This window comes from Hypomesus nipponensis, chromosome 2 (assembly GCF_054491055.1).
Source record: "Hypomesus nipponensis isolate SF chromosome 2, ASM5449105v1, whole genome shotgun sequence".
NCBI classification, from domain to species: Eukaryota; Metazoa; Chordata; class Actinopteri; order Osmeriformes; family Osmeridae; genus Hypomesus; species Hypomesus nipponensis.
The window spans coordinates 4,017,534-4,039,807 of record NC_140362.1 but is presented as its reverse complement, the minus strand read 5'-3'; the positions used below and the strand labels follow the sequence as shown (position 1 = coordinate 4,039,807).

Below are 22,274 nucleotides of genomic sequence, written 5' to 3'. Positions count from 1 at the left end.
CTTTAAAATAATTAGATTGACTGAGATTTAATTACATCCCAAAACTTTCACCGATATTTGAAATGTGAAATGTGAGTCTGAAGAATGCAATCAACTGAATGATCATATAGGAAGAAAGGCTTTTAATTCAATACATTGATTTAACAATGGAATAACCACATTTACTTACATGATCACAGATTGTGTATAATGATGCCCTTAATAAATGTCCTGAAGCCCAATTGTAAGTCATATTTCCACAGTTACTTAATTCAGAAAATCTATTAAACAAGCATTATATGGCAGAAAAAAGAAAGAACTTTGGGAATTGTAGTATGATTGTAGTAGCAGAAACCTATGACACAGACTTAACAAAAATGGCCTCTGTTGCATTCTGGGACCTTTAGGCTCAAGCCTTCCCACCAGTGACGCATGTTCCTGTCATAACAGGATATTGAGGAAAATAATGGAAGCAATTGCAAGTAAACGGTTTTGAACACATTTTAAATACAAAGAAGTTAGATAGCTACGAATATTAGCTCTAGCAGTTCCGTTTAGAGTAAACCAATTTACGTGCGCACAGGTATTTGACTTTAGAATTTACGTTTCGTGTGTTACCTGTACCATCATCCTCATTACATCAAGATCAACACAAAATTGTTGTGAGCGTGTTTGAGTGGCGATTCAAGTTACGCTATAGTATAGTCATTACAAACGATGTTACCCTGTTATTCAGCAAGTGAGCGTTCACTTTTAATTATATTACATTTTTGGGCTTTTGACCATTGGAGATGCATGTAGAATTCAAACGAACCTTCAAGTTAACAAACATGTAACATTTTTGCGTTAAGCTACACTAGCCTACTTAACTTTCTCATGGAGATGTCCACTGAAGACGGAATGCCGAAGACAGTCGTGGCAGACATGGAGCAAGAAAATATTGTCAGTTTGAGCCTGCATGAGAAGTGCGCTGCGGTGAGTTAGCTAAGTTTACGGTTAAACGTGGTCCCAATACTATGAGGTAGTGACACCGCCTAGCCTATTGCGTGATCATAATATTCTAACGCCTCCGTTGGTCTATCTATTTATTTACGGTGTGCAAATTCGTACTCCACTAAAATAACAACAGTTCTGCCACCGAGTTTGCATGCCATTGTTTAGTAAAAGTATAATTGTGTATAATGCGTCCACGTTAACATTGTCAACTTTCAAGGTACCATTCTATGATACTATTGATACGTTATTTAATATAATTGTCATGTGATTTGCAGGTCCATTCCATCGATTCTTTGTCCGACCTTACCTACTTGACCAATGATTCCAGTGATGAGGACTGGGGCGTTCCAGGAGTCAAGGCCTCAGATCACTGTGTGTCACCATCCCCTCTCCAGTGCTTGGAGTGCAACAAGAGATTCATCTCCAGCAAAAGGCTAATCGAACATTCCAAGTTGCATGACGGCGAGGCCACCTGTAACATCTGCCAGGTGATTTTCAGTCGAGCAATTTCACTGTCCATCCATCTGCAGAATGCACACCATCCCTCTCTTCTCAGTTGCAAGACCTGCAAATTGACTTTTAGCAACTTGTGGCAGTTGAACAAACACATAGGAATACATAGGACCACAAGGATATCCCCACAAAACCCAGACAACAACTTGAAAAATTGTTTTGATAGACTTGAAGAGGCCTTGCTGAATAAGCCTGACATTGTTGACATTAAAAAAGATCATGCATACAGTCGTTTGATTATTAGTGAGGACAAGATGGACCACTCGTACAACCGTAAGTATCCAAGCAACGGCAAACCTGACAGCGCTACTTTGAACCCTGCTGTGAATGGCAGGCTCAAATGGGTGCGAGAAGAGTCAGATGTTACAGACTGGGATAAAGAACCAGGTTATTCTGCGTCCGAAGTAAAGACTGAAAGCACAGGAGAGACAGACAGTAGCAGGACTAAGGTCACAGGGAAGCCCAGTCTGACCTCAAGCACAAGTGACAGCAGCTTGACTTCTGGCACAGAAGACTGTATTTTGAATTGCAGCACTTCAATTACTTCAAGTACTGGTAAGACAGAAACCACTGTGACCACGGGAACCGCATCTGAGACTGAGAGCTGTCTAATGAAGAGCCAAAGGGAGAGAGAGAGGGGTAGACGCAGAAGTTCTCGCCGAGTTTCAGACATCGTTGGGGAGGGCGAGGAGGAGGATCAGGATGAGGACAGCCAAGAAGAAGAAAATGAAGATTCATCCGATTCAGACTTCAAACCAGATGACATTTCAAATTCTGAATCTGAGTCCAGCAGTGGTAGTACTTTTGGCAGGTCTTCCCTCTCCTCTATATGCACACAAAGCAAGAAGAACCAGTCCACCCCGGACAAACCTTCTGGCATTACTGATGCTAGGTTAAACCGATGTATACACTGTAACGGAGGCCCATTCAGGGATATGGAATGTCATTTGGAGAGATGTACAAAACTGATGCATTTTCAATGCACTTTTTGTATAGCCTATTTCCCTTCCCAGGAAGCCTTGATGCAGCATTCTGTTCAGTCACACCAAAAACGTATTCCACTCAGTGAGGACTGTGGCAAAGTTTTGCCTACAAATGGCACCATGAGTGAACACTGCTGCCTCCAAAATCAATTTAGACAAACCCTGGTCCCAACCGTTCCAGCCCAAGGTATGCCCCCAGCATTGGCCCCTGCTCCAGCAAAGACCCCTCCCCAGCCTCTTTTCTTGACCCTTGTCCAGAAGCCAGCCCTCACCCCTGCCCCAGCCCTGCCCCTAGTCCCAGCCCTGACCCCAGCCCTCACCCCTGCCCCAGCCTTGACCCTTGTCCAGAAGCCAGCCCTGCTCCCTGCCCCAACCCGGCCCCCAGCCGTGTCCCTAGTCCCAGCCCTGACCCAAGTCCAGAAGCCAGCCCTGCCCCTAGTCCCAGCCCTGACCCAAGTCCAGAAGCCAGCCCTGCCCCAAGTCACAGCCCTGCCCCCAGCCCTGCCCCTAGTCACAGCCCTGCCCCTAGTCACAGCCCTGCCCTCAGTCCCAGCCCAGAAGGTCAATAACGTAGGAACTCCTTTACAGTCCAATAAATGTCCTTACTGTGGTAACGGCCCGTTTTTCAGTATGGAACATCACATGCAAAACTGTGAAAAACGGATATCCTTCCAGTGTTTCTTGTGCAAAGCTCTCTTTTCTACAAACACTTCCATTGTGGAACACTTAGTCAAAACTCACAATGCCAAGGTGGTTTCTGTTGGTGGCTCCTCTGACACCCTGCAGAACCCTGGCAACCAGGCCTCCACGTTGGTCTGTAAGAGTACTGCGCCTGTTCAGACCTCCATTTCTACTTCCCCACCCTCCACCAAGCCAGAACCTGTTTCAGCGATGGTCTCTGTGGTCCACAGCCACCCCAGTGGAGGGCAGATGACCATGGGCAAGAAGGTTCTCCAAGGTGGTCAAGCAAAGGTGCAGCCAACCACCACTCAGGTGGCCACACCAACCAAACTCTCCTCCACCCAGGTGACACCTCCCGCCCAAACCGACACGACAAGCGCGCCCGTGCTGCACACTGTGGGTAATATCATCCAAGGCATCCTCCAGGTACGTCCTTTTGTCCAAACCAACACCCAGGCCCCAGTCCACGCCCCAGCTTCTGCTACACCGCTCCCTCCCTCCTCAGACCCAGCGGCCAAGACAAGGAAACAATACAGCTTCTCAGGACCAGCCATAGCTCCAGCCACGGCCAAGTCGTCCACTCTCAGCCGTGCCCCTCTGAAGATCTTAACCGTGTTCAAGAATGAGAGCAGGGAGCTGGCTCTGTTGAAACGTCTGAAGATGAGCTGGCGCTCAAAGAGCGTACACCGTTGCCGGCAGTGCGGCGTGGTCTCGCGGCAGCCCTCGCTGATCGTGCGTCACCGCTACCTTCACCGGGGCCCGCGGCCTCACCGATGCCACTGCGGCCGAGCCTTCCACTGCCAGCTCTACCTCCTCCGTCACTGCATCCAGCATGCCGAGGCCACTAGTTACATCTGTGTCACGTGCGGAGAGACGTTCGTTGGAGCGCGGGTTTTCGCTCGCCACAGGGCGGGTACCTTGAGGAAAGCTAGGGTTATGGGCGGGCGCAGACGCTGGAGGCCAAAGAAGAAGTGTCACGTGCCTTTCTCTTGTCACTGTGGAAAGACGTTTAAAAGGCCGTCTTCTTATCTCTGGCACCAACTCCGAAATCGACCCATGGCAAAACTTGCCTAAGTGGTTTGATATTGAGAGAGTGTTTGTGTGTGTGTGTGTGTGTGTGTGTGTGTGTGTGTGTGTGTGTGTGTGTGTGTATGATTGAAACGATGTTGGAAAGATTGAGGGTGCCATGTGCTGTCTTCAAAAGGAAAGGGTTACCCTGTACCTCAGACCAAAATGACAATTAAAATGATATATTTTGTGTTAAATGGATCCATCTCTTTGCACCTTCCATTACTTGCTTTGCCATTGTCATTGAAATGATTAGTGACGGCATAAGTTGTGTTGTTTGAGACATGTAAATTGAAGTAGCAATTTTTTTTTCTCACAAATCTTCACTTACCAATAACTTAAAATAAGTAAGCTCAGAAGTTTATTAAACAATACAATTCTTGGGATTTATTTTGTGCAAATGTGCTGTAAACGTCAATCTGAAATTCAATTTAGAATCTGATTTCACAATGTGACCTGTATCACTTAATTGACCAAATGCAGATATTTTCTAAAACTAACAGTTTAATTATACAAGGAAGGAACAGAAATCCAGTTTTAATGCAACTTTGGACATTTTCCTTTCACAAGATGCTCAGTTAAGGAATACTGTTAACATAGTTCAGCACAACCATTGTGTCTGCTTAAAAGGGAATCGTGTGGGACCAATGAGAAGTGTATGTAGCGCAATTTCTATAACACAAGTAAAAATTGCTTTTCATTTAGGAGTATGGAAATGACTCAGATAAAATGACCTTTTTACAATACAAAAATGAAAATCCAAAATCTGAACATGTAGAGGCCAACTCACAATCAAAAGCAGTATACCGCAAAGTTTAAACAGACACCTACATTGGATTGCAAGGGAACTTTAATCTATTTCTATACATTGCAATGGAACTCGTAACACCTGAATGACGTGACCAGACTTTATAAGTGATTCCATTTAATGTCCAGGAGGGGGTGCTGTTTTCTCTATAACAGAGTCTAAGGCAACTTACTCCATTCCTAGCGAATTAGAGTCACAATGCAGACAACAATTATTGTCTAGAATCTTAGATAACAAAATATTGGATTTGATGCAAAAGCCAGACACTGATAAAAACAATAAAAAAAACATGTCCAAGAGACCTTCATATATAGCAGTAGACTGACGGCCATCATCTGAAGACCACTTATCGAGGACAACCTAATAACCCACAGAGGAATTAAAATGAGTAAAAGTGCTCATATAAAGGATGTGTGTGAATTCAACATGGATTGAAATAAGCAGTTCTTCAGTCCTAAACCCACGGTAGGCCTATACGAGTCTCGGTGTTACACTTCCTTTTGATACTTAGCAATTAGCGGTTAATAACCGTTGAGAGTGAAAGGCACTTTGCCTGACAATACTACGAGGGAATCAAACCTCACTTTGTAATGCCTCTGGTTCCACAGGAATAAGGCATGGGGGGTGGTCTCAGAGCCAGAAGAGAATGTGGACGAAGAGAAGCAGCATCTCCAAGTCTCTTCCACAGACCACAGGGGGAATTGTGGTCCTCTACTGAGATTGTTATAGACTGTTATTAAGGCAGTGTTTTGTGCATATTAATCACTGTAACTGATACAAACACCTCCACTGTAATGAAAGTGAGTCTTTTGTAGTCTTGATACAAGTCAGTGTTCAGTCCATTCAACACTGGGTCAGACTGTCTCGTGGTTGTGGCAGTCGTCCAAATGATTCAGCAGCAGCCAAATGTTAAGTGCAGCTTAGGGAGATGAGGCCCCCCCTCCAAGTCCCATGGACATGACAGACCACGACTGTAATATAATAATATATCCACCTCCAGTCTTAAGAAAACCAGACAGCCACATGTCACCTGAAGAAGAAGGAAAAGACAAGGGGATAGGAACCCAACGTTACAGAAACGCTGGTGGCTGAGAGAATAGTGTACGATGACCTTACATGACATGCAGTTCTTCGTTGTAGCGGCACATCCAGGCAACTGTTTCTGGCATTTACGTTGATGCATTGAACAGATGCTTTTAGCTACATGCATAAAGTGGATATATACATTTAGTCATTTAGCAGACGCTGTTATCCAGAGCGACTTAAAGTAAGTAAAGGGACATTCCCCCCAAGGCAAGTAGGGTGAAGTGCCTTGCGCAAGGACACAACTTCATTTTTTTGGCACAGCCAGGAATCGAACCAGCAACCTTTTGATTACTAGCCCTATTCCCTAACCGCTCCGCCATCTGACTCCCTATACACGCATAGTAAGTGGCAGTTAATCCAGTACTAGGAGAGCAAAGGTCTAACAGTAGTACTTTAAAAACTAGTTTACAAGTAATGGTGCATCAATAGACTTATTTCAACTACACTATTGCATTAATTTAGCAGATAAGATAATGACTTGGCTCCAGAGATTTAGAGTGTTGGGTGATATGTTTGAGTTACCTGTTCTCTGGGGGAGGGGGGAGCTTTCAATTTATGACCCCTTGATTTTATGCTCTACTGTTAAGCTATCCCTATCCCCTATTGTTACTTCAGGGTGATTGATTGTGTCAGCTGTTCTCTGGGTGGTGCAAGGCTTGTGTTACTTGTTCTGTGGGTGGTGCAAGGCTGGTGTTACCTGTTCTCTGGGTGGTGCAAGGCTTGTGTTACCTGTTCTGTGGGTGGTGCAAGGCTGGTGTTACCTGTTAACTGGGTGGTGCAAGGCTTGTGTTACCTGTTCTGTGGGTGGTGCAAGGCTTGTGTTACCTGTTCTCTGGGTGGTGCAAGGCTTGTGTTACCTGTTCTCTGGGTGGTGCAAGGCTTGTGTTACCTGTTCTGTGGGTGGTGCAAGGCTTGTGTTACCTGTTCTCTGGGTGGTGCAAGACTTGTGTTACCTGTTCTGTGGGTGGTGCAAGGCTTGTGTTACCTGTTCTCTGGGTGGTGCAAGACTTGTGTTACCTGTTCTGTGGGTGGTGCAAGACTTGTGCCAGAAGCTCGGAGGTCCGTTGGAAGCAGCGTGTGAGCTCGTCCAGCTTCTGTTCCATGGAGATGATTCGCTGCTCCAGCTCGCGGTACGAGTTGTTCCAGTTAGCACTGAGGTCGCACATGATCATCTGCATCTGTTGACAATCAATCACATTATGTTAATAATGTTCATATAAAGTTGATATTTATCAACCTACTATGCAGAATCCACACCAACCCTGGCATGGCATTGAGGATCATTGCTAACTTTTATTAAAAAAAAATGTGTGTGCTCTTTTGCTAAGACTACTAAGCAAGTATACACAGATTTGTTTTGTCGGAACAAATACAAAATGTATGCACTGTACAGATGTACACCATCACATTAGAGCCCTCTTCATAAGCCACCGAGGTCAGGTACTATGAAATGAGATCCAACCTAACCACTGTCCTACACCTCACGTTCAGTCTTTTATTATGTGTCTATTACAGACGTTCTAAGTGATGTCATCATCCTTGTCATGTGTCAGTGGCACCTTGTCATGATGCACTATAAGGTCTGTGTAAGTCGTGAGTGGGTTCACTGATGCACTGTAAGGTCTGTGTAAGTCGTGAGTGGGTTCAATGATGCACTATAAGGTCTGTGTAAGTCGTGAGTGGGTTCAATGATGCACTATAAGGTCTGTGTAAGTCGTGAGTGGGTTCAGTGATGCACTATAAGGTCTGTGGAAGTTGCGAGTGGGTTTATTGAGTTCATATGGTGTAAACCTGCTTTGTTACAGCCACTGAAATAAAGCAATAAAGGTGGACCTGAGATGTGGCTGTAGTTACCTTGGGGAGGTCAACCATCTCACTGGCGTAGTCTCTCAATTTTCTCTGCTTGAGACGCAAATGCCGAAATCTATATTACAGGCCAAAAAAGGATTTTAGGCAGGTTATGTCAATAACATGATTTCTACGGTGTATCAGAGTACTGTGTATAATCCTCTGAGAATGGCAGGGTACCAGGTAGCTTAATTGACACCATGGAGGCAAACAAGCATGAAATGATTGTGTCGAATAAAAAGCCCTTACAATAACACCGCAAGCTCCCCTTTTTCATAATGGCCTCGGAACACAGAAGTTTTCCACCAGCAGAAAAATGATGGTCATTGCTGACATGATGGACTACATACAGTAGCTTGAGTTTAACTCTTGGCTTGTCAAGAACTCAACATACAAGAGCCATACTGTGTATTTTGAATGAGTAGTTTCAAGAAATATCCACTGCTGTAAAGTTCTTGACATTTATGGTTGGAAAAAACCCTAAAATTAGATTATAATTTGGGATGAAACCATAACTGCCTTGAGAAAGAAAAAAGTAAAACCAATATTGCCAGGAACTTCCATTAAGAAGCCATGGGCACTGAGGTATACAGTCTTTAGGGCATAACATGGGTGCCAGAAAACTCCAAACTGATGCATAAAATATGAAGTAAAAGTAAAAATGGTCTCCGAGCTGTTTCACTATTCAGAGGATTCTGGAAGTGCTTTGTAATGCTGACTTTCCACAATGTATTTATAGTAAGTCTGCTAACTGTAACACAGGAAGCTAATTCCATCCACCCTTACAAGTGTTATGTTTCTTAAAAAACGAAACAAAAAGGGATTTAAGAGGGGTTCTAAAGCCCCAGACTGCACCCTCCAGGTGTCCACTGATGGTTACCCATGGTTACTTGTAAGGTGATTTATAAGCTGGCACTGTGTTTTTGGATTAATTTGTTTTCACCAATATATATATGGGTATATATATTTTTTTTTTCTAAGACACAAACCATGGGTGATGCGACGGTAAATAGTATCCGGGCGCTCATTCTAGTAGCTAAAGATTTTCTTCAACTTCCAGACACTTCCGACCGATGACTCTTATCTTCAACTAACATCTTTGACAAATTGAGTAGAGATGGGAGAGGCGCGCCCAGTGGGAGCACAGCAAATGAGGGCTCCTCCTGAGCCTAAAACGTTAACAAACTGTTATAGCCTGCGTTCACCATGTTGATAAAGACTGACTGACTCATAGAACCAGTACCGAATGTTAACGTCATACCCACCCACCCACCCACACACACCCACTCACAAACACACGCACACACCCACTCACACACCCAGCGTCTACAGGGTGGCGGTGATGACTCACGCTCTGATGGCCTCCAGCAGACACCTCCGGTGTCTCCGGTGCTCTCCGGTGCTGCCCTTGGCCAGGTCCGTGCGATGCAGCAGCCAGCACTCCCTCAGCACGTTGGCCGCAGCGTGGCGTATCTGGGACGGTAATGCCAGCGTTAAAACACAATCTATCAAACTCCCTGACGCCAGCTTCCAGGCCTGGTCACCAACAGAGACGCTCTACAGGATCTCATCCACCCTCTCCACCCTCTCCTCCTCTTCTTCCTCAGCGTGTACTATTCCACTAAAGGCAGAGGTGTATAAAGGGTGCATAAGGTGAATAATACATTGTTGGGAAAATTGAAGATGTAACACATTTATCCTGTATAAGAATGATTCTGTGTTAAGCATTCCTTGTGTGTAGATAGAGGCCTACCCCCAAATCTGAACTTTGGGGAACACGAGGCATATGTAAACAAGGTGACCTGGGCTGACCACTCTCTCTTACTGGAGAGGCCCATACATGCCTACCATAGTCCTATAGGGTTTCCGTATTTACAGTCAAAACCATTATGTTGAAAAACATGAAGATGGTGAAAAACCACATTACTTTTACTTCAGCTGGTTAAATAAGAGTGATATTGATGAGATTCCTGTTCCGAACCTTAACGAATAAATTCAACAATTTTAGATTATACAGAGCAGGGTCAGAGAGTAGGTTTGCCTAGTAGAGTTTACTGCATGGAGTTTAAAAACAGAAGCGGATGGCTGCGTAATCATCACACTGGGAATAACATTTGAGGATGAGAATAGTCATCAGTTGCCCGTATGTGACTTACGGACATTCCATTTTTTTTATTTTTTTTCATCACCCATTTCTCTTTTCTCTTTGATTCTATTAATGTCTGTTGGCTTTCCTGTCCAGCACACCGTTGCTGGCTGGCTCCCTGGCTGTGATGATGTCACCACGGCCTGTTTTGAGGGGGTTATTATTAGGGTCTGTCAGGGGTTGCATCCAGATGTCTTCCCCTCTTTCCGTCAGTGTAAATCTGAACAGCGACAGACAACGAGCACACGCACACACAAAACAAAACAACCACAAGCAGAAGTAAGGATGCATCCACAGGATGCGGCCGCAAGCAGAAAGGAAGTGGTTGTATCCTTTGCCAGTCCGACCTCCAGCCTCACCGTGACAACAGTGGAGGGGCAGTGATGGCGCAACACAAGCAGTGTTGTAGCTTGTACACCAAACATACCGGTACTGTGGTTGTAAGTGACTGCATTTTGAAATGCAGTATTACAGCATAGTCACATCCAACTTTTTTTTTTCTTCTTCTTAATCATAACAGAGATTTGTTGTTCAAGTATGTAACCATACCCACACACCCACCCACCCACACAAGCACACAAGCACACACCCACACACGGACACACGGACACAGGACATAAACACCCACAGGACACACACGTTAGCACTTCCAGTTTCCTGTCGGTCCAAACGCCGTCCTGGACTGACACAAGTCTTTTTCCTGACAGGGACACGATTGTTTCCTCCTTTTGACGCCTTGTGGAGGCTATTAAGAGAAAGGCAAGCCCTGTCTCTCTGACTTTTTCCCACACTATTCTGCCCTCCTCTGTGCCCTATTTAGGGAAAAGATAATATTATATAAAGACTCAAAAACCATAATTCGCGTGCAACATGGAAAATATCACTACTTCCACCCAGAAGGCCATATCCGTTGTGTAAAAATATGAATTCTTCTTGTGAAACCGCGAAAACCTTTGATGGTTGGAGTCGATGGTTGTTTTTTACGATAGTTGATACTGAACAATACTGGCAAAGAGAATGATATAGGATCTACTTTTGGGATCACATATGTTTTTGTTTTTTACGGAAATAGTATAAAAAAACATATATACATACGAAAAATATATCTTATTTTTTCCCTTTACCTATTCCAAAGGCAGCAGGAATCTAACCTGTGGATAAAGAATGCTACGACAATGCCGATATTTATTTTGTCAACTTCAGATTGTTGATTCAAATCCTTTTTCACAAGCCTGGCGGTTTGAAACGGGTGAACTGAAGTCCTCACCCGTTTGGAGATCTGAATGTCCATCATGAAGAAGTGCACGTGCTTCTCTCCTTTGTTTAGAGCCAGCTTCTTGGTCATGACAGCCACAAGCATGGCGGTGCAGGCCACTCCCTGAAAACAAACACACACACAGCCGTAGCCAAGGTTACCACATTGTCCTTGGGTCTTCCCCGGGGGGGGGGGGGGGGGGGGAACGGGGAACGGGGTCACAACAGTACTATGTAAACATACAAGGATGGATATCCTACTTGCTCAAGAACTTCATTTTAACAGGTCACGGTGTGGGTGAATTGTGGTCGGGCAATGAGAATGATGTGAGACCTTCTTATGTACTGTGCTATGCCCCAAGGTTATGTTTTGAGAGTGAAATGGTTAAATGCAAACCACAGTGGAACTGCTTGAATAAAGTGGGTTTCCTCTGAGAATAACTTTGAGCTATTACTGGACAGGGAACTACAGCATGCTGACTGAATTCTGATTCAGGCGAGCCACAGAGTGAATCAGAGAAACTCACACACTCACGGGCAGCTTTCAGACATGGGAACAGATCAAATAGATGTGAGAGACTTGAGATGACAGTTATTCACGATGGATGGTTTTCAAAGCAGATGCCTCTACTTTACCTTTTATTTCCTTTTTGGGATTGCATCAGTCAAATGGAAAAAGAAAGTGAGTGTGAGTCTTATCACGGTCTAGTTAACAAGAACACGTTCTTTAGGGACACGGCTTCATGTTTACATAAAAAAAATACAAGCAACTCATCAGAACACACGCATGATGTCGATGAATTCCTGGAACAGGATTCCGTGTGGATCTGCCCCCATTCAATCTGGAAACAGGCACAACATCCTTCCCAGTATCCATCCACACCCACAGATGTGAGCTTCACCTCCCCAATCCAGCTGGAGGGGGAGTGAAACTGTGAGCAGGTTGGAGCGCGTCACGGAGGGGCTCCTGCCCACGCTACAGGTGTGAGCACCGCTTCCCTCATTCGCTCAGCGAGCTGCCCTGTTGGGAGTAGGAAACTCATTTTTTTTTCCATGTCACGGGCACAGGTTGGCACTCCCTCCTGTTCCAGTGGTGCCAAGGGCTATAAACCACCTAAAAATGGAAATGGTGGAAAGTTTTCCCTTAAAAAAAGGGGAGAGCTTATAAAAATAAGGGGCGCGAGGGAGCGAGAGGAGTGAAGGATTATTTTCCACTGTGTCAGGGAGGTGTCTCGGCATGGCTTCGCTGCTCTGGTGACTCGCAGCCGCTCTTATCTGCTCGGATCGGAAACCGACCGACTGGAGGTGAGGCGGGGAGCCAAGTCCTCCCAGTCCGGCACGTTGCCCCTGGCAACGCTCGACCACCGCACTCTGACTCCTTCTTCCTCTCGCCCGGACTCTTCTTCCCCTCGCTCCTCCTCTCTGCGTTTACTGTATATCACTTTTCCCACTCAGCCTTCTCCATGTCTCACTCCATCTGACTCTTGACCTTCCTCCAAACACACACCTCGCTATCACCCTTCCTCCAGACGCTAGTCGGAGATTTATTCCACTTTGACTTTTCACGTCAACAGTATTGATTTTCATATAAGCTAGAGCACTTGGGGGGGAAAAACATAAAATCTTTTTTTTTTGGGGGGGGGGGGGGGGGTTGGCTTCTCTCTTCGCAATGGGCGTACAAAGTTGCTGTTAGTCTTGTAACACAACAAGGGGCTACGCACCTACAGACTGCACTTGGTCTAGGGCAAGCAAGCGTACCAATCAGCACTTTTCATATCCCCAGGAACTCTCCTTCCTGGGCCAGTAACATTACAACCAGTGGCCACACAGCAACCCTCCACATCTCCACCTGGGTTAAGTGGAAGGAAGCCATGGATTATGAAGAGGAAACCCCAGCCCTCTGCTCCACCTACAACTTGTGTTCACAGTGTGCCTTTGTATGAAAGATTCACAGTAGGCTCCAGCAACCCTAATGTAAATAAACAACTTAAATAAAATATGAAATACTCCTGGCAAGGAGTAGGCAGGCAGATAGTAGTAAGGCTGATGTCAAGCTCTTCTGGGAGAAGTAGTGCCTGGTGGAGGAGGGGGCCCCTTACAGAGACTCTTAACTCCTCAACTGTTATCTATCACACCAACACAACTGAGAGAACTGGTCTCCTAAAAACTGCACACCCTAGCTAGGCACGGTAGAGCTAAATTGAGTGGAAGTCAGAATGGAATAGAATAGAATCCTAGACTCTCCACTGCATTCTTCAAGACAACTGCACTCCTAAACCGGGCATTGACAAACACTGATAACATGGAAAGACATACAGACACTAGGTCAAGAGATATAGATTAGAGTTGTGACAGGCAAACAATGAGGCTGGCAGACTCGCTACCGTGCTCCCTCAGTGCACTTAGTCATCAGAGCCGGACTGTTCCAGAATCAGATTTGTTATTTGGGTAGGGTGTTACACTCTGTGCCGTCATCCTGGATATATGTTTTCTGATAAGAGCAGGCACTTCAAACGTGACAAACCCTTCCGCAACAAGCATCTGAGGGGCTCTGAATCGAGCTTCCTTCTATTCTTCTGCACTTATAGACACATTCAACAAAACATGTACAGTACTGTTAGTCAGCTAACGTACTGTAACATGCTGTTGTATACGTAGACTGAATTTGTTTATCTTGGTTGGCCACGATAATCTATCAAGCATTTCATTTCTATTATCTACATTTATTGAGGATTTCTTGAGATCCTGGGACTGTCACCTGAATACTCAACACGCAGGCAGGCATCATAAACTAACCCTCTGCATGAACACAAAAACAACTCTACATTTAAATCTCATGCATCATAACAAACAGGTATCTCCCCCATTCTAGTTACCATGACTCCGGTGAACAGACACACCACTTTGCCACAGCTGGTGTTGGGTGCCACGTCGCCGTAGCCGACGGTGAGGAAGGTGATTGCGATGAGCCACAGGGCCGTGTCGATGCGGCCCGTCCCCGCCTGCGTCTGCCTACAGGGGGCCACAGAGAGCTGAGCATTAGCCAATGGGTTACGAGATCTCACACAGCATCCTGTAAACAACAGTCAGGTATGTTATGGCATAATATCGCATTATATCAAGGTCAGGGTCTCGGACCAGTGAGTCAAACAAAGACTCGAGATGAACCGTAACAAGTCCAACCAACACACCTCCTGCTCTGGAATCTAATTTAGAACGGCAGAATTATTGTTGCAACATTAGAACGTTGATGTTTATCAGCTGTCAGTCATCAGTCTTGCAATCTCCCCATCAAGCTTGCGGCTCAGCTCCACTAATCAACGTGCAGGGGACTAATGTACATGCAATTGGGAAGGCTTTCCATCTATTGTTGGTTCAGTGTAAATAAATGAGCTCACACTGACCACACAGAGTGCAGAGTGCTGATGGTGGGTTGGCTCACAATGAAGAGCAATTTGTTAGAGTAATTGAACAGAAAACGACTATCATCGAATCAGTTATTATTAGGCGTCCTCTCCAAATAGGAAACTCAAATTGACCATCAAGATCGAAAGCAGAGTGTACATTTCAAAGACAGTCTGTTTTCAATAAATGTGTGTGTGTGTGTGTGGGGGGGGGACCTATCCCGTACATGTGTGTGTGTGTGTGGGGGGGGGGGGGTGGAGTGGGCGAGGGCGAGGGACCTATCCCAAACGTGTGTGTGTGTGTGGGGGGGGGGGGGGGGAGGGACCATTCCCGTACATGTGTGTGTGTGTGGTGTGTGTGTCTCTGTGCTTGTAGTCTGTAAGCCTTTCGACTCACACTGCCAGGTTTCACTTCACCCTTCAATGTACAGTAGGCAACTCTGTCGCAATACTCAAGTAGGCCTGCAGATGTACTGTACGACTGAAACTGTGGCTGTGGCTGTCATGTGAACCTGTGGTCTGTCTGTACGGCAGCCTCACCACCGACCTCTCACACAGCGTGAGCATCCAGGAAGCGATGAGCCAGAAGAGCAGGATAAACACCAGCAGCGTGCGCCCGGGGTACTTGTTCATCAGCACCTTGAGCACGAAGCGGAAGGTGAAGTTGATGTTGTTGAGGGAGCCGATGCTCCTGTAGGAGGCGCTCAGGAGCACTTTGCTGTGCAGCAGGATGGCCCTGTGCACCAGGTAGAGACGCAGGAACATCAGCGCAGACAGCAACAGCTCCGTGTTCAACAGCGCCTCCCCGTGGCGGGAGGACACACACAGAGACGCGGAGGAGGCGGAGGAAGAGTTGGCCTCAAGCTCGCCTCCGTCCTGGGTCAAGGGAACGGCCAGCTCCCAGTAGGTGCCCACCGGATGGATGGCACAGACAAGGAGCTCCAAGGAGATGCCAAACACTCTGTGGGTCGTCATGGCTATCCGCCAGTCCACTTGGTTGTGATCGATGATGAAAAGCTATAGAAAAGGGGGGGTTGAGGGGAGGGGATAGAAAGAAACAGACAGAAAGAGAGAAAGAGGGGAAAGAGAGCAAGAAGAGAGAGAGAGAGAGAGAGAGAGAGAGAGAGAGAGAGAGAGAGAGAGAGAGAGAGAGAGAGAGAGAGAGAGAGAGAGAGAGGGGGCAATAAATAAGATTTTTCTTTTAATTCAGGACTAAGTAAAGGTGGGACTGGGGAGAACTCAAACATGATTAATTTAATTTTGAGATGAGGGCCAAACCAAACACAGTTCCGCCCAAGCAGATACGAAGACTAGTCAAGTCCAGAATGTAAGGGTTTTAGTGGTCGAGCACCTCTATAAATCTCGTCCATTTTCTGGTGCTACACTGAGATTGACAAAAACATACATTTATCCTATAGAAAACAGCAGTGGATCACTGTTGAATAAAATGCACACAGACAATACTCTTTGTATTCCTTACACTCCTGCTAAAGCTGTTCTCACAATGTCAGAACAGACTGTTCTTTGTTTTGTTGCTATGTCAGTATACAAAATGCAGAGCAAACACTGGTTTGACTGTGAATTTGGGAGGACAACACAGTATATCAACAGCCAGCATCACACGCTCTCATACACAAAGCTACAAGGCTTTGGGGTCGCTTTGTTCAAGGCTCGGAAACTGATGTTTTTCTAAACTGAAGCTAGGTTCAACCTGCCCTCATGTGAATCTGTCCTGTTCCACACTGAGTATTTACTTATTTAACTGCCGGAACAGAATGCAAAGATCTTCTTACTAGTGGATGCAAATGAGTAGCTGTACTGTACGTGCCTGAAAGGAGGCCTTCATGTATGCGAGTGTTCAAGCAAAGCAGGCATCTACTGACCAGTGAACCCTGGATACATGGATTGTGACATACAAACCATGGGAATCTAGTCAAAACCAGAATACAAGTGCCAAAATGTGTGTGGAGGAGGAGTGTGTGTGTGTGTGTGTGTGTGTGGGGGGGGTAGATGGGGTTGTGGATCACATTTAGACAAGTGATGGTGTTGGCAGTACTCACTTCTGGGTGCCTGGGTTAAGCTTCTCAAGACCCTGTAGGACCCTGGCCAACACTCTCCCACTAAAATCACTTCACATGAGGACCAGGAGATGACCCACGAGGGAACACACTGTATTGGGAGTTTTTTTTCTTTTTGGACTTTCAATGTTTAAATAACCTTTTCAATCCCATCATGTTATTTGACCTACAATTGAAAGTCGTAGCCTTGAGAATGGAGCACTAATAATTACTTCCGGAGGTCTGAATGAACCAGTCATAAACTGTTTCCTGAAGGTGCACTGAGTTTACGATAGTAAAACATGCTGAAAGTGTCTCACAACATTGGGCTACGGCTTCGATAAAGAAACGATAGCCTCTAGCTCCACCCTCACCTTCCTTATCTCCCTTAAGCACTTGCACCAACTCCCCCGTCCCCCAAACCCCCCCCCCCCCTCCTCCCCCCACACCCCCACACTTCGTTCAACCACACAGCTGAAGGGCTGCAAGCAGCAAGTACTGTAGCAGCATTCGTGGTTACACACATTCACCTGTCTCTTCTCTGGTACTGAATAACATTCGGAGAAACAGGAAACTGTGTAGAAGTTCTCTTACAACAAGCTTGGCACCTGCCACCTGCCCTTCACGTCACGGTTTGCTGGCTATTCCAAGGAAGGAGTGACCAGACAAGGAGGGACTGGGTCTTTTACAGATCCAGTTTTCCAGATCTTCTACCAAAGCCCTGGCGAGATGTTTAATGAGTCAGGACAAAAATAAGACGAAGCTTCCATGTTGTACAAGTTCTGAGATGTCATCTGGGCCGAGTTGGCGTTATTAGCCTGTCAACTATTGCTAGTATGGAGGATTTACAGCCTGGGTAAACACACAGTTCTGACTCCTGCTGATATCTTATGTATATGTTTACACGTGGCTCTTTTTAATAGCACTGTAATATTCTTTGCAGACTGAGAGAGAGTTGCTGATTAGAGGAGGCCACCAAATGACCTGTGACAACTGCAGAGGTCAACGTTTCAGCTGGACAAAAGATCCTACAAATGATGACAGATGTCTGATGATGAATCAATCAATGCCCTCCTCAAAAAGATAATATAAAATAATAGAAACTGCCGGGTGTTTTTCTTTGGCAGTCAAGGCATGTTACACATAGGCAACACATTTACACATGTATCCCATTCTACACATCCTCCTCAAGCCAACCTTGACCCTTGACCCTCTCGCCGGTTGGGAATGAGGTGAAGGCACACTTACCCTGATGTCCTTATAGTGGAAGGCTAAAATGAGAACCAGAAGGCACCCTGTGGATATACTGATGGAGCAGTTGATGATAAAGGCGTAGCTGGAGCCCTGGAAAGGAAGGAGGAAGAGGAGGAGGGAGGAAAGAGAGAAGATAAAAACAATAAAAGGGAGGTTTATAGTTATTATAGTCAGACTCAGTTTCAGGTTCTTTTCCACTTGATTGTTTTCCAGTAGCTGCGTGTTAGCGGAATACCCTGACCTTGGCTTCGGTCTTCGCTTCCATACCGATTTGGTGACAACTTTATTGTCACACATGCACATGCGTATGCACTCACACTGCAGTAGAAAATAAATCAAGTTAATGTGGGCCTATTTGACTAATATAATCCCATTCATTAACTGCATAAAAAGCATTATGTGAACCAAATATATGTAAGTCACTCTCACTGAGTATTAATGTTTTGAATTAATACAATTAACATTTACGTAGACTACATAGAATTTGCAACAGCGGAATGAAGATGGAAGAAAACAATCAAGGGCACAATGCCTTTTATGCACCCCTCATAAAGGTCAACAGGCCCCAAACTGACCCTCTGTCAAACATCTGACTATGCACAGGTCGACATGCCCTAATGTAATAAAAAAGCTTGCTGTTTAGAGCCATGACGTCGACTGATGTAACCTCGATGGAAGTTTTAACGGGGAGTTAATTTAATGACGGGCGGTTTACAGTTTAAAAGATAATTGCAAATTTTCAGACAAAGTTGAGGAAACTTCCACGTGGAGAGGTAGGGAGCTGGATGGTGTGATGACGTTTGTTGGCAAATTCGATTGTTTTCCACAATTTCTCCTGTAGCATCTGCATCATGTCTAATTTTACCCTGGCTAATTGGGAAGCTTCATATGCGTAGCGTTCATTTGAGTGCATTCTATCAAGTCCAAAACACGTTGCTTGCTCTAGGTGTTTACATTTTGTTTTAATTTTTTTCCTTTGGAAACTCAGTAGTTTTAAGCTCTTTTGAAACGACCTAACGTGGTTAACATTGTTGCCTAATGACTTGGCCGGATAACGCACGAGCCACCCAAGACCACGGCTCATCCTCACTGTGTCCACGTTCAACAAAGTTTAATGTAAGGGTTACCTTGTAATAACAAAGTTTAATGTAAGGGTTACCTTGTAATAACAAAGTTTAATGTAAGGGTTACCTTGTAATAACGAAGTTTAATGTAAGGGTTACCTTGTAATAACACAGTTTAATGTAAGGGTTACCTTGTAATACAAGTTGTCCATGAGGAGAATCTTTTAATATGCAAATTATAATCAAGAAGTCTCACGCTTAATGCAGTGTTTACACAAGCTAGCAGCAGTGACATCAGTAGGCCAAAGGCTATAATCAACGTCGTCTGTTTTGTTTCAGTCACAACATGCGGATGTTGTATCGGCTTTACTATAGAAACGCATCCTCTTGGCAAACTGTTCGATGAGACAGGACTTAACTGCGGAAGAGAGAGTTGCAAAGAATAGGACGTGTACGCACTTCAGGATCCCAGGACGGCCTCTCAGCCGTAGGCTACTAGCATTTCCCCAGACCTTGAAATCAGCTGTGCGCCTCGAGGTGAACCTCTTGAATTATTCAAATAGTCTCTAATTATACACCAAATTATGTGGAAAGAGCCATACCGTGAGCAATTTCACTAAGGGAAGTACTGAAATGTGGAAAAACTGCTACAATAGCCCAATTTCCTGCATAATTTGGCGTCCAAGAAAAGACTTAATTGTCAGAGACAGGCGACCAGGCGTTACAGTAAATTTAAACATGTAGCCTAGTTTCATTATTCGTAACGGTTTTGCATTGGTCAAATACTGAAACCCATAATTCTTTATCAAAGCTTACAGTTACTACGGTTTAAATAACCAAGTTCATGTTCTGTTGGTATTTATTACAGAATTTGTTGATATTGACATGAACTGGCCAGTGCATTCTCTATGGAAGTTATTTACTTAGCCTAACTATAAGCAGCTTTATCCGTTGTGATCTGCATGCTAATATAATGCGGGTGCGCCGGTAATCATAGGGTCAGGGTTTAATCTCGGGTGTCGGTCGAACTGTTTCGCTTGCGTGCACGTTATGAGTGTCGAAGCGGTCATTAAATCAAGAAAAATGTTAAGATGATCAAGATAGGCTACGTGCAGTTGAATTGTGGCTTAATTGATCTGTGAGTCTATGCTCCGTTGATTTGCCAGGGGATTAGATAAAAATGTTACTCTCAGTTTCACCCACCAATTCAACGGAAGATTCTCATAGGCATGTTGAACCACGAGACTGAGTTCGGTTAACCAGTTCGAAAAACCTCTACATTAAATTAAGGCAGAATTACCTACATAGCCTTATATATGAGGTTCCAAAAACACCAAACAGCCTAAAGTTGCATACCATACACACATTTGTATGGTCATAACATAAAATGTTAAGGTTTCACAAACACATCATGTGAATAAAAAATGTTTTATTTGGTATTGGGCTCTATTTTGAACCTATTTTAACCCAGGAAATGTTTTGACATGACATGGACTTGTTGAATAGCTAAGTGGTGTTAACAGCCAGCAGGTTGCAATGTCATGATATGCTGGGCTTGCACTTGTTGAGCATTTTATCACTCGCTAATGTCTTGATCGAGACATATAATAATTTAGCAGATCCAGAGCAGTAGCGCATAGTAGCCTAAGCAGAGCAGATCACAGTTTTAACAGGATTTTAGGGACTAGGTCAGCACTAGCCCCCCCCCCCCCCCCCCCCTCTCTCTGACTCTGGCAGGTGACTGCTCAGGTCAACAGGTGTCTTTGACATGGCCTGGGTCTTTGTATTGATCCAGAAAGGAGCTGTCAGCACTTTAGTCCTCCACCAAGAAAAAGCTTTAGCCTTCTTGTGTTTGATAAACATTCCATGTCATCTCTATTAGGTAAGGCGAGGTCATGAACAGTGAACCACGTCTCCTACTGCCTGCCCTCTGTTTCAGTTCCCCTGATTTAAAGACGGATGACAGATTTGTTTTGAAACACGTTTTGCTTGTTTTACGTCAGTTATCTTGACTTTTGACAAAGAAATGAGACCACCATTTATTTTCAATGTTTGCTATAGCCAAAAGTTATTATGCGATAGTATTTATTATCAGTTTATTTTGGAATTAGACTGTAAATGTAAATAGACCTACCGGCTCATAAGCAAATGGACACAGCTCCGCGTGCAAAATCATGAGCAGTATTCCAAGCAGAGCTGTGCCCAAAGCCCACGCGCACAGGCGCTTTTTGTCCTCCAGCAAAAACTTTCTGTCTCGTAGTCTGTAAAGATTGTCCCCCTCAATAGGGGTCACCCGCTTCCCTGTGTGGGATAGTGGGACAGATATTTCCGTCGTGTCCCCGCCGTTTCGATTGATCAATCCATCGCAGTTCATACCGTCCACTTTAGAATCGTTGTTGATGTTGTGGGAGGTCATCTCCATAGCGCACTTGCCACGGCTGTTGCCGTTCTCCCTGTTGCCGTCCACTGCTGCCTCGTCCTCTCCTTGTCCAGCTTCCCCTTTGTCCGTGCTCTGCCCCCGAGTGCGAAAAGACATAGATGGGCAAACCGTGAACCGGGTCCTCCTCCCCTCCGACCCACATGTAAAGTTGAGGATTTAGGAGGTGTGATACGCGCTCACCTGGAAATCGCCACCACCCGCATGGTTACGCGCGCCACTGGCTGTTGAGTTGGACTATGCGCTCATTTGCATGCGTTATTATCAGAGCACACCAGTCTGACACTAGTGTGCCTGGTGTTTGTCTGTTGCGTCTATATTAACAATTTGCATAATGTAGGAAGTTCTACCAGCCGTGCTGTAAAGATTGGTCAGGCATGATTTGAAGGCATTTGTTTGGCAATTCTCGTAGGCTTCAGTGAATATTTTAACGTTCTTTACCTTCTTTACCAAGTGCCATCCAATAATGTTTAGCAATATTTGGGGTTAGAGACTACTGACATGAAGTAGCTAGACCGTGCATTCCCATTTGTTAGATCCTTTGACACCCCCACCGAAATACTGAATAATAAACTCATCATGGGGACATAATATACATTAAATGAGGCTAAATGGCCTTACAGTACTTGATAAGGTTGTTTATGAAGTACCTGTCACGATACCCAAAAGCCAAACCATATAGCAGACCAATAAATG

General features: G+C 45.0%; 2 protein-coding genes across 5 annotated transcripts; one reads left to right on the top strand and one right to left on the bottom strand.

Annotated features, from left to right (window-relative positions):
• Positions 1-433: 433 nt before the first annotated feature.
• On the top strand, positions 434-4,421 carry LOC146300441 (uncharacterized). Of its 2 annotated transcripts, none has more exons than XM_084702364.1 (3): positions 434-718; positions 831-954; positions 1,251-4,421. In XM_084702364.1, the coding sequence occupies exons 2-3, from the start codon at positions 856-858 to the stop codon at positions 4,224-4,226; spliced, it is 3,075 nt and encodes a 1,024-aa protein (XP_084558490.1). In that variant the 5' UTR covers positions 434-718; positions 831-855; the 3' UTR covers positions 4,227-4,421. The 2 variants fall into 2 exon arrangements, with proteins under 2 accessions (XP_084558490.1, XP_084558491.1); XM_084702365.1 differs by having other exon boundaries at positions 436-562.
• A 97-nt stretch (positions 4,422-4,518) lies between these two features.
• Positions 4,519-21,849, bottom strand: kcnn4 (potassium intermediate/small conductance calcium-activated channel, subfamily N, member 4). 3 transcript variants are annotated; one of them, XR_014766230.1, is made up of 9 exons: positions 21,276-21,849; positions 18,072-18,167; positions 15,314-15,783; positions 14,239-14,374; positions 11,376-11,486; positions 9,314-9,435; positions 7,969-8,038; positions 5,613-7,292; positions 4,519-5,388 (listed from the first exon to the last, which is right to left on the bottom strand). XR_014766230.1 is itself a non-coding variant. In XM_084702382.1 (9 exons), exons 1-9 carry the CDS (start codon positions 21,675-21,677, stop codon positions 6,055-6,057), a joined length of 1,572 nt encoding a protein of 523 aa, XP_084558508.1. In that variant the 5' UTR covers positions 21,678-21,848; the 3' UTR covers positions 4,519-6,054. The 3 variants fall into 3 exon arrangements, 2 of the variants coding, with proteins under 2 accessions (XP_084558508.1, XP_084558507.1); XM_084702382.1 differs by having other exon boundaries at positions 4,519-6,058; positions 7,132-7,292; positions 21,276-21,848; XM_084702381.1 differs by having other exon boundaries at positions 4,519-7,292.
• Positions 21,850-22,274: the final 425 nt, after the last annotated feature.